The sequence below is a fragment of the Protopterus annectens genome, chromosome 11.part0 (genome assembly GCF_019279795.1).
Source record: "Protopterus annectens isolate FY-2018-M chromosome 11.part0, PAN1.0, whole genome shotgun sequence".
NCBI lineage: Eukaryota > Metazoa > Chordata > Ceratodontiformes > Protopteridae > Protopterus > Protopterus annectens.
Genome location: NC_056745.1, coordinates 260,000,258 through 260,013,040, shown reverse-complemented (window position 1 = coordinate 260,013,040; position 12,783 = coordinate 260,000,258). Strand labels below are relative to the sequence as shown.

Genomic DNA, 12,783 nt, shown 5'->3' with positions numbered 1-12,783 from the left:
CTTCCATGTTGCTCATAGCTCTGGTGAAGTGTACTACAAATATCCTTTGGCATCCCAACTTTCAGTGTAAATGGGCAGCGCAATTAAAAAAAAAAACAATCTATTCAACACTGTGCCTCTTAACTTCACAGCACTAGTTAGGAACATTTTTAGGACACAGGTGAAACTAAGCCATGTCCAGTTTACCTTCCTTGTCACACTGTTGCCTAATTCTTTTGGCAACCTCAATGAAGCCTGTGCAGAAATTAAGCAATTTAAGAGTGGAAACTACACAACTGAAATTAAGATAATTACAGACAGGAAACAATAACACCCCTATGTCAATGTAGCACTACCTGTACCAATGATTTACTGATCTCTGCCATGTATAGGCACAGCTTCATTACATGAATAATACTGCAACACCTTATAAAGCTAAGACAAGAAATTATAAGCAGATAATTAATGCAGACATTTCTAAATGCCTAATGCTAAAAATCCATGTTTGAAGTCTAAGCAGTGCTGGCTAAAAATTTAGAAAAAAAAAAACTATACTGTTAAAAGAAAAAAAATCTAGAGAAGAAAATACATCAAAGACTGTACCTGGTTTTTGTTTGGATTTTCCATAAACACACATTGTTTCATTATGTAGGAAATCACTGCATTTCCTCCTAGAGCTGCAACATGAGCTCTCACCATTGCAAAAACTTCAGCGATGAATGCGTGCAGAAATCCACTGACTCCACCCTCCTATGCCACACACAAAGAAAGCCAAAATACAATTAATTTTCTCTGCCACATTTTGTTATGTATTCCTATGTCACTCATGTAGCATTAACAAAGTAAAATGTTATACTACACATAGCTCAGGAAAATATTCAACACTTACTATAAATAACATAGTACTGGGAAAGAATACCCCCCATTCCAGTTATTTCCAATAATTTTATATAAACTTATGTTTTCTACAGTCAAAAACCCAACCAGAAAAACAAAAGCATCTTGTAAATATGCACAACAGTATTAGAAGCTCAAGAAAAAAAATACAAACAAGAATATGTTCAACATAATATTTCTAAGCAATTTAAATGCAATGAAACTCAATCTGGAGATACAACTTGGAGACTTCTTATATTTTATTTGAGTACAACAGGGTAACCTTATGGCACAATGCTGACATAACATGAAAACTTAAATGAAGAGTTTTATGACATTCTGTACACAAATTTGATTCATTTTTCCTATTAATCTGGCTGATTTGCTGACTTCTATAAACTGCAACAGTGTACACAGTACGATGAGCATGTCATAAATCACATAATAGCATAACAAATGTACACTATTTTAGCATACTTATTAAAAGGTGAGTGTATCAGCAGTTATAGTCCAAAACAGAAAGTAACACCATCTTTACAAATTTCCAACTTCAACTTTCAAACAATTTAGTATTTTACGTATAGAAGTCAACTTTTGAAAAATTACATTACTCAGTCTAGCAAAGTATTCCTTAAACACTGGATACGGATAGACCTGTGCTCCTAGAAAGCAGAGACATTTAAACAATCAACTTGAGCTTAGTCAAATCCTACAAAAATATATTTCATGGAGTTACAGAAAAAAGATGCTTACATTTACTTCCAGACTACGAAGATTAGTCCAGCTCTATATTACATCAAAATATTTTTTTTCAGTTTCAGTAATGCAACATTCAGTATTTGATTAATGACAATTATATCACCTTCATAAGTTATTAAGATGGACTTAAATGGTAGATATTTAAGCGCAACAACTCCTATAGTGAGCAACAGAGTTTCCAATATGGACCTCTATGACACAACATCAAAATTAACTACTTTCCTTACATTCTACCTCTTAATAAAATAAGACCTTATTTGGATACACTTAATTTTTCCAAGACTACTGACAGTGAATTTAGAAGAGTTAATGGACAATAAATTACTCGACTCTTTTCCCCATCTTTTAATACACAGCCACTAGCATTATTTTCCATACCTGGAGTAAGGTGTTATCTATGATGCAGGAGTTTATGCATGGCAGGGAAGACTACTAAATCCAGATCCCGTTTAATAAAATGGAAATCAATGGCATCCATCAATAAAACAGTTTGTATGGCTATCAAATATGCACCTTATGTAGCTAATCTTCTGTTAAAAGAAGGAAAAAGATTCAGCTGAAAGTAGGGCTATATCAATTACCCCACCACAAAGATGCCACCTATAATCACTATTCCATTTGCTTTAACTTATTTCTGTGATGTTGCATGTTCTATCTGTTGGAATGATGATTCTTCTTCCAGTAATTTAGAGGAAAAATAAATTCAATGTACTCAGAGGTGATTAAAATAAATGAAACACTGAAGGAATATATCAGTTCAAACAAAAAAGGCTAGAAAAAATAGAAGAAGCATTGACTAGCCATTCGGATGAGCTGATAAAAATGCAAAAAATAGAGGATGACATGAAGAAAAAGCTGGCTGAATATGAGTTTTCTCAAGGAGAATTGTTTAAAAAATAGTTAGAAGACAGTGCATGCAGAGAAAACCTGAAATGTTCTGCTGTACCAAAGTTTATCCAACAAAAAGCGTGGCAGCAAGCTTCTGACAGTAATATTCACAGACAGACTTTGTCAGCGAAACCTTTTCCAATGCTTCAAAGGAAAATGCTTGAGTGACAGAAAAAAGTACACGAGATGACTAGAAGACTCAGCAGTACCTTGAACTTGAACCAGAATCTGGAATTGGGAGATGGAGATGAACAGGAAGAAGACCAGCATCTCTGATATTAGTAAACAAATGGACGACTACAAAGCATCTTATCACATTTGTGAAATATGGCTGATAACGCTGGACTTTTGTTGAGTTTGTTAAACTTGTGGGTAGAATGCAAAGCATATATGGCACTTTGTATCATTAATGCTTATAAGGACATTAAAAGGGGAAAACTAACTATAAGGAAAACAATTTTTGTTCTTACTGGTATTCGTATTATAAGCTGCATGTTGTATACAGTAAAACAGTCTTGTGTAGTCTATAGTCAGGTGTACTTTAAATGTCAGGGAGTACTGTCAGTGAATATTGTATGTGTTGAAGATGTTAAAGTAAACAAGTACTTTTCTTTTTGAGTTGTAAGAAATACTGGTTTTACAGTACAAAAAGAAAAAAATGCTGGACAAAAGCAAGTTTAATGTTCGTATGCTGCGATCTTGGGCTGGTGGGGTGAAAAAGTGCACTGATTATTATTATTATTATATGCAGAATTAGGATACTTCCTCTTTTTATTTTACAAGAGTGAATATTTAGATAACTACGTTTGGCTTATGCTGCAAACATGCATTTTTGTAAGCATGTAGGCCTTACAAATAAGACAAAATTATGAAACCTATAAAAATGCTAAGATTCTTACAATTGCAAAGATATTAGCTCGTCTGTTTTCCACTGGCAAATGTTTGGTGGAGTATAGATGTCTCTCTGCATCTGAGAGCAGCTGGGCATTCTTTTCCTGAGTGAAAGTGACAAAGACTTATTGCTGAGCACACTGCCATGGAGATAAGCTGCCTATAGGTGCAAGCAGTTAATCTTGAGAATTCTGAGTATTCTTTACTGATGGAAATGCAAAATGTAAAGGTACGATGGCAAGCAATTCAGTGAAAAAATTAAGCTTGAAATTATGGGAAGTGAATAAGAGGTAACAACGTCCCTTAGCAGACTTAATACTTTAACACAGTTAATAGAACGGTGTACAATTTAGTTTTATTTAAAGAAAGCCAGTGCACTTTTTCTTAGGGCTAAAAGTTAATATTTTCTTAAGGCATATTTCTTATCTAGGAGGTATAGAAATATAAGAAAAGAACAGAGATCAATCAGTGTAAGTGGGAGCACAAGTTCTAGCATGTGCTTCAGCATAGGTAAACTTAATTTTAAATTAATGTCTGTGGGTGCAGCCATCAATCTGTGGTAATCATTTCCTTCTGGAGGGTTAAACTTAATGTTTTGAAGATGTACATAGTTTTGTATGTTTGTAACAAGTTAACAGGGGCTAGGGGTGTTTTGTATTTAGTCTTCTGCTTGAGGGTTTTCATTAAAAACAAAAAGATTTGAAAAATGTGACAGATTCAAATGGAGATGAGAAAAAAACACCAGTAAAAAAAAACAACCTGCCAAATATTAGTATATGCATATAACACAAAAGCTGGAAATACACATTCAAAAAACTGTCATGTATAATAGAGGGGAACAATAGCTTTTTAACATGATGGCTATGCCATGCCCATATTATTCTGGAATGTGAATGGCCTTGCAAGTACAGATAAAAAGAAAGAGTACTGAATTATATTAAAAAATGCAGAGTGAAAATAGCAATACTGCAGGAGACACATCTGGAAATAAATGAGCATGTGAATTTGACAGAGAGTGGATTTTAGAGTGGATATTCAGCAGGTTATCAGGAACAGAGGAAAAGGGGAGTAATCACACTAACTGCTAGAGGGGCTCCAATTACAACAACAAAGTCATAAAAGATAAAAATGGTAAACTTGTGGTAGTAAGGAGCAGGGGCAGCTCGTGCTATCGGACTGCAAGACTGTAGCCCACCCAGGATTATTTATTTGCAAATTGCCATAAAGTTTTAAATTAATTTCCTATTTCTTTTCATAACTTACTAGAACAAACACAGTCAATACGCTATGTGTGTCTGCAAACTCCTGGAACTTGAAGAGCGCATGCTCATCGAGTTCCAGGTTTTTTTAAAGAACGTACCTCCTATCTGGTAGTATCTGACTGCTGTAAAAGGCAGTCCAGATTTAAATAAAAGCATCAGTGTAATGCCCAGAAGTCTATGCGGTTTAACCGCATGACCCGCATCGGAAATTAGAAGGGGGGGTTGGACTGTCCGTGTATGGCTGGATTGCTACTGATTGGTTCTTGCTCTCCTCAAAAAAGAGAGTGAGAAACAATCAGTAGCAATAGCTTATTTAGAGGTTGCGACTTGGGATTCGGGAGTTTGGGACCATTCATTGGTGAATATTATTATTATTATTATTATTTTAATTTATACCAGCGTTTTTGGCTTGTGGTGGCTGCAGTCAGAGAGAGAGAGTGCAGAGCAGAGAGGACGACTAATACATAACCTGAGGTAGGTGTTTTTTTTTTTTTTTGCTGCACCAGGTAAACTGGCGTAAACCAATAAATTGCCTGTCTGTAGTGGTTACAGCTGTGCAGCTTGTAGGGGAACAGTACTTGGGAGGGATGCATATTTTAACCACTGCCATCATATATCTGTAGTGTAGGTATAGAAGTAATATGCTGACAAATAAATGGCAATGATGCCTCGGCTCACACAAATTTGATTTTTATTCTTTTCAGGTATACTTGTGAGGATTGCACTGATTTCTCTTAGGTTTTTTTTCTGTTACTGTTTTGAAGTTCTTTTAACCACTTCTTGTGTAACAATATTAAATATCCTGTCTAGTTTCTGACCATTACTTAGATTAACTCTATGCCAGTATTCGTTGGTTATCTTATTTCATTAATATCATTGCAACAATTGAATTAATCCATTCACCAAATAATTCCTGTTTGGATTTAGTTGAAGCCTTCCAACAAGATCTCAATGCATCTTCACATTCATAGCTTTTTGTAATAAACATTTCAATTATGTTTTCAGCTTCTGGCAAGTATTCCTTATGCTTAGTGCAAGCTTTTTGGGTCTTAAAACTTTCCACATGCTAAAAACTTTAGTAAATGCAGTACATGATAACTATCTCCTTTAACACAGTCCAAAGTACCAATGGATTTATGATAAAGTCTGGTGGCTATTACTTTCCTGCCATAACCCTAATATCAATATCAGAATAATTAAAATCCTGCATTTTCACTTGCATTGTACATTTCAGTTGAGTTCTCTTATCATGTAGATCCTGTATAAACCATCAGCCCTCTGGGTACCCTCTTGAAAAAGAAAATCAAATCACCATGTCTATAATAATGTTTAACATATCTGCTAAAATAGTCAAAGGTGTAGATGTTTTTCTAAAAGGTCCACAAACAAATTAGAATAAGCAAGTGTAAACAGGGTACCCACAGCCATCCCTTTAATCTGCTTGAACCATCCATTCACAAATAGAATTAAATTATTTTTCAAACTGCAGCTTCATACCTTACAACACCCAGAAGTGACACATTATTTCCCTGTAATGTCCACTTTGTCAGACATTGTTGGCTGAGTGTGTATACTGTATCCATCCCTGTTCTCTTCAACCTTCTATTAATCTGTATTTCACACTCTGCCAGGACTGTCTCTAGACGTGGCCACAACACGTCAACTGTGCTTCATAAATGTTTGAGTCAACTGTTCTCGGTAAGCACCGGTACATGCTGTTGATCTTTGCCACTACAAATTTACACGATATTACATGATTAAACTTTGCAGTATTTATTTCTCTGTTTTCTGTAGGGTGATCCTCCAAGCATGTTTTTTTTTCAATTAACTTCTCAGTTTGTAAAATGCTGATGCATTAGGTATTTTCTCTCTTTCAGGTTTTTGTCAAAGGTTTAAATCTGACTGTCAGATTTTGTCTGAAGGAGTAACTATTGAGCACAGCTATGAAGCAGCTGTAATTGTATCTTTGTATTGCTAGTGTCATTTTTCAAACTGTTCCTGACTATGGCTGCACTTTCCAAATGGAACTTCATTAATCGCAGAAAGGTTTGATGCAAATACTCTTCCTAATTCTGATGGAACACCCTTCCACCTTTAATCTTAAGTTATAATCATTACACATAACAAGAAAGCTAGGAGGTTTAATTAAGGTTCAGGTTCATCTTGAAGGATGAGAAGATGCCACTGTTTTTACATGTAAAGGATCTTTTTTCCAGAGATGAGATAACAATTTTGGAAGAAAACGTGGAGGGTTTACAATTAATAAATAACTGTAATAATCAGAGTTATAGATAACTTTTATTTCAGAAATGCATATAGATTCTTTTATTTTGTCAGCTGCTTGTTACCCGTACTAATATTAAAAAGTCTCCCTTCTTTGACAGGTTCCCCAGCTGTATTGTGTGGCTATTTTATATTTTTGCATCACATTTTTGGTCAGTTTTTCATAAAATTGTGTTTTTTTGGCAAATTAGTGGCAAATCATTAAAGACTGAAGTTAGTAAATAATGACAGAGATTTCAGTTTCAGATTTCATACCCTTCAGACAATTCATAATAATGCAAGACCTACTATTCTATTATCGTTCTAAGTTTATAAGAGCAATATTTAAAAATTGTCCTTATTTTTGGGCCTTTGTCCCACTTCTATGTCTGGCTTTGTCCAGATTTCTTGCTCTGAGGTTGAGAGGTATGACAAATGTGTCAATGCCATCACAGTCAACCAGAGACATTTCAAATTGTGACATACTTGTTGCACCCCACTCCCCCATGTAGTGACTCTGGATGTGTCCAAGCAAGGCAAGGAGCAATTATGCAGTGTAAATGTACAGAGTATCCTCCCATCCAAGGTGGCCACAAATACTACAGTGGCTTTTCATCTGTCCTTGACTTTGTAGAATATTTTGGTTTCTGTCATATTTTTATACTGTTGTTTTATGCTTATTATTATTCAGAAAGTGCCTGTTGCTCTGTGTTTAAGTAGCAATGCTTTAATAACCATCAGGTAAGTTTGTCTGAGATTGTAAGATGCAAGTAAGCTTTAATATGCATACTGTTAAAGAATTACCAACATTGAAAGCCTTTCTGTTGTTGCCATGCGGAGAATACTTACATAACTAGATAACGTATAAGCCTTGGGTATTGAAATGCATATGACAGTATTTATAATAAAGGACAGGATTACATTATTTTAAGAAGGTCATTACATTTGTTGGAGACTTGCAGTCATCTTTGCAGGCTTTACCTATAAACCAAACAGAAATATTGTGTGTGGTCCATAACCTGTGCAGTAATCCTTTAAGCAATGTATCTTGAGCTTGTTTCTTGTTTGCTTTTCTTTCTTTACTTTGATCATGTTTTCCCCATGAAACAAGTAGATAGGTCTTGTCAGGCAGCAGGTCTTTTTTGGATAACAAACATTTTTACAAGTGGGGGTATCATAGAGATTGCTACTTTCAGCATGTTACTTTGTACTCTAATAAAGCTGAATATAAATTATAATTAGAACTGCAGTGCAAGAAGAAGTGGTTTGAGTTGAGCACTGCTTGTTTTTCTTATGCTTGATTTTGACTGGCATTCCAGTAATGTATTTAAAAAGTAATTTATTTTTTCATGCCTCACAATCTTTTTATTTCCATGTAGATATTAAGTAAGCTGTCATGCAGCTAATGCATTGAAATATTTTTTTTTCTTCTACACTTCATTTTGTCTTGATTGGACTCTCATAATGACAGTCTGGCACCCAAGGCAGCGTATTTAATTAAATTACAGGTTTTGTGGTTTTAAGCATAGCTCCTCCCCTTTCTAGTTGGCCACACCCTTCCCATTGACCCCACCCATTCAGCTGTCTCCCACAGCCCCCCTTTGATTTGAAGTCACCAGCCGCCACTGGTAAGGAGAAGGATTACAATAGCATATATTCATATTCTACTAAAAACTGCAACTGGACTTTGATTTACAATAGAGAGGATGTATCAGGGGAACTTAGAAGGGACAATATAACAAAAGAGGATAGATTTCTGAAGAACTTTATGAAAATAATTGGTATGGAAGATGTGAATTCAGTAGTAGGAACTCGGACAGAATTTACATATTATTTCCCAAGGTACAACAACTGGGCTAGACTAGACATAAATTATATTTCACAGGAACGTGTGCAATTAATTGAAAGTGTCAACACACATCCAATACCTATTTCTGATCATACACACAGCTGGATCATGGTTAAAGGGGGCCCGATGCAGGGTAATGGATCATGTCCCACCCCTCCCCGCAGCCATTCCAGTGTCCCGTTAGGTGGCTAGTTCTCCACAGTTACCATTAACACTGTTCAAACCTCTCAGTGTGCATCCTGTTTTCTTCTTTACTTCTACAATGATAAAAGTTTTATCTTAAATCCAAACATCTGTAATTTCAAATTATATAGCCCAAAAGTACAGTTGTGTACACTTACCATAAATGTAGATGTTTGAGTGTATTCACTGTTGCAGTCATTACACTTGGGTTATCCTGCTGGCAGGCTACCCTCAGTCAGCCTGAATTCCAAAGTCTAGGTCCGGTGTCGGTTGCTGTTGCCTCTTCCCTGACGTCAGTGCGCCAGGGGTATAAAAGATGCAGCCGACGCCATTTTCTTCATAGGTAGGTACTAGGGTCTACGTAAGCCTAGCCAACAAGGTTCCTTGGCTTACGCCACCCTACGTAAGCCTAGCCAACAAGGTTCCTTGGCTTACGCCACCCAAGAAAGTTATTTTCCTGTGCCACTGTCGAGCAGAAACACAGAAGTGATCCCCGGGGTGTATTTTCTATTTCCCATCCACTCATCAAGACTTTTCTTGAAGAGTGCTACTGAAGAACTTTGCTTGACATAGATGGGTAGCCTGTTTCAGAGTATGGGAAGTCTCTGGGATAGGAATCTATCCCTCCAGCATGTCCTGTTTATTGTGGTGACAAGGTTTAGGTCCCTAGAGCGTGTAGCTCGGAGGGATTGGGATTTCTTTAGGTGTAGCATGTCCAACAGCTCTGGGTTTGACATAGCTTTATATGTTAGGCAGAGATCACCTCTGAGTAGGCGATATGCTACGGAGTAAAGCTGGAGTTTTTTGAGGTGGTCAGTGTAGGGCATTTGTTTGAGTCCAGTAATCCTCTTTGTGAGGTACTTCTGTGGCCTTTCCAGCTGCTGCAGATGTCTTGTGAGGTACATTCCAAAAGGGGCGTTGTACTCTATAGTGGGTCTAATGAGTGTTGAGTAGAGGGGAACAATGACCTGGATGAGAACCCTTTTATGATGAGGTGTGCCACATAGAAGGACTTCCTGACTACTGTGGCGATGTGACTATCAAAGGAGAGACTACTGTCCACCTGGGTCCCAAGGTCTCTTATCACGCATTCGGTGTTAAGTAGATTGCTGCCTATGTAGTAGTTCATGGGTACAGAGTTTTTACCAAAGGGGATGACACTGCACGGTTTGGCATTGAGCTTGAGGCCATGGCTCTGACACCAGGCATCTGTCTCAGAGAGGCCCTTCTGTAGGATGTTCACATCATTTGGGGACTTGACTATGGCTCCTAGTTTGCAGTCATCTGTAAACTTCGTTAGCCAGAGGCCTTCTGTGTTAGCCTGTACTTCAGAGAAGTAGATACCAAACAGGAGCGGTCCCAGGATGGAACCCTGTGGTACTCCACTTGTCACTGGTTTGAGGTCAGATTTGGAGTCTGCAACTTTTACAGTGTGGGTTCTGTCAGTGAGCCAGTTGGCAACCCATCATGTGACGTAGGGATTTATGCCTAGTTTATTGAGTTTAGCTATAATTCCAGAATGGGGGATGTGGAAAGCCTTGGCGAGGTCAAGATAGGCTGTGTGAACCACCTTACCCTCATCTACGGCTTTGGTGACTGCCTCAAAGAAGTCGATCAGGTTCAGGAGGCATGATCTGCCTTTCACAAACCCAAACTGGGTGGGATCCAGAGTTTGGAGGTTACCAATGTCTTTGTTTATGAGTTCCATGATGATATGTTCCATGGCTTTGCAGACCAGGCTCGTCAGGCTAATAGGTCTATAGTTCCCAGCATCAGTGGTGGCTCCCCCTTTGCGGAGTGGGATAACTGTTGCTGTGCGCCATTCAGTGGGCACAAAGCCTGATGCAAGGCTATTATTGAACATGGTGCTTAAGTGGGGAGCCAGTTCATTCTGAAGTTCATGTAAAACGCAGCCTGGGATATTGTCCGGTCCCATGGATGCTGTGTTTTTGGCTTTAGAGAGTGCAGCTTTCACCTGCGTAGTTGTGATTACAGGGACTCTGCATTCTTCCTGTATAGATATGGGCCCTTTGGGGAGGGGGGGGTAAAGTTAGCACTGAACCTATCTGCCAGGATGTTGGCAATATCAGTTGGTTCTGTAATTTTCGTGCCTTTGTGCTGTAACTCAGAGCAGATCTGGGTGTTGCCATTGAGATTCTTGACATAGCTATAGAATGCTTTGTGGTTGCCCTTGGAATTAGTGGCGATTTTATTTTCGTAGCTAGCTATGGAGGATCTTATAAGGGATCTCAGCTTCTTACTGAGGCTGACCAGGGAGCTCCTCCACTCATGGGATTTTACTCTCTTTCGCAACAGTTTCTTCCTTCTGTTGTACAGTTTGTTTATGGTAGGGGACCACCAGATCGGCTTCCTTTTTTTGGAGGATAGCGTCTTGGTTCTGCTTGGGATAGCACGATCCATGCACTCATGTAAGTGCTTATAGAGTGCATTTGTGTAGGATTCAACAGTTGTAACTGCATTGTCCATCTGCATGGGTGTCATGAAGTTCACTACTTCTGTCTTAAGAAGCATGAAGTTGGCTTTGGAGAAATTTTTTACTGTGGTTTCCTTAATGGGGGGTGGGGGTGGAATGTGGATATCAAGGGTGATTAGCTTATGGTCAGATCGGACCAACGAGGAGTTGACTTCAGGTGTGGAACACCGGTCACTCATGTTGGTAATGACTAGGTCTAGGATAATGTTGCCCCTGGTGGGGGTGTGGATAAGTTGATCTAGGGCATTGGAGTTTATGAATTCCAGAAAGCGTTGCGCTAAGGAGTTGGTACATGAGTAGTTTTCCCAGTTAATGGTGGGGTAGTTGAAGTCGCCCATTATTAGGGTGTTTGGTTGAACCCTAATATTTTCCAGTACATCAAGAAAAGAGGAGTGGGAATCCTGGGGCATGGTGGGGGATCTGTAGCAAGCTAAAATTTGGAGTGCAGTTTTGCCAAGAGTTAGTTGCACTTGGATAACCTCGGATGCATTATGCTGAGCAACTAGCCTGGAGGTGTGGATATCCTTAAAGAATATGGACACACCCCCACCTTTGGTGTTTCGGTCCAGCTTACACGGCCGAAAAGTGTGGTATGTGTTATAGCCTGGTAGTGCAGGGGTGCTCTCTGGAGCCTTGAACCAGGTCTCAGTCACTGCACAGATATCGATGTTCTCCATTTTAAGGAGTGCCTCGAGTGAGTGCATTTTGAAATTTAGACTTCTAGCATTGAGTAGCATTACCCTCAGTTTTTGCTTGCCTGTTCCTGTTATGGTGGTGAATTTGTTACTTGAACCCTGCCTAAAAAAGGCACTATAGGGGCAGCAAGAGCCTTAGCCAGTATCCGGAATCCCAGGGGCGACAGGTGCAGGCCATCTGTGGCAAAGCATCGTGGTCTGTCGACCATGTCATCCCAAGCAGACGGATACTGGATCCCCTTAGAATGACACCAGAAGCTTAGCCAATTGTTGAAGTCAATCATTTTGTCCTTGCACTGCGGTATCATTTTGGGCGATGGCAGAATGGTACTCAGGGCTAGGGTCATACCTGACTGGGCTACAAGATCGCAGAGCTCTTCCATGTCTCTTTTCATGTAGTCCAGGGAGGTACGTCTCAGGTCATTCACACCAACATGGACAATGACAGAGTCATATTTGTACTTGTTGTGGAGTGACCTGAGTGCGTGGGTTATGTGGCGGATCCTGGCACCCGACAGGCAGCTGACAGTAACCTTCTCCTTGTTTAGCCTGGTAAGTGGGACATCAGTGTGCCTGACTATAGTCACCTATGACTAGTGTGTTGGGTATGTTGTTTTGCCTTATTGGCTGTGTTTGAGTGGCACA

At 38.8% G+C, this 12,783-nt stretch overlaps 1 protein-coding gene across 25 annotated transcripts in view; it reads right to left on the bottom strand.

Annotated features, from left to right (window-relative positions):
• Positions 1 to 12,783, bottom strand: part of C2CD5 (C2 calcium dependent domain containing 5) — a 1,731,257-nt gene that overhangs the window by 15,677 nt on the left and 1,702,797 nt on the right. For all 25 annotated transcript variants that reach the window (XM_044087723.1, XM_044087713.1, XM_044087716.1 and 22 more), the window contains one exon: positions 583 to 729. In XM_044087723.1, the coding sequence (XP_043943658.1) occupies positions 583 to 729 (147 nt within the window). The remainder of the gene's footprint in view (positions 1 to 582; positions 730 to 12,783) is intronic.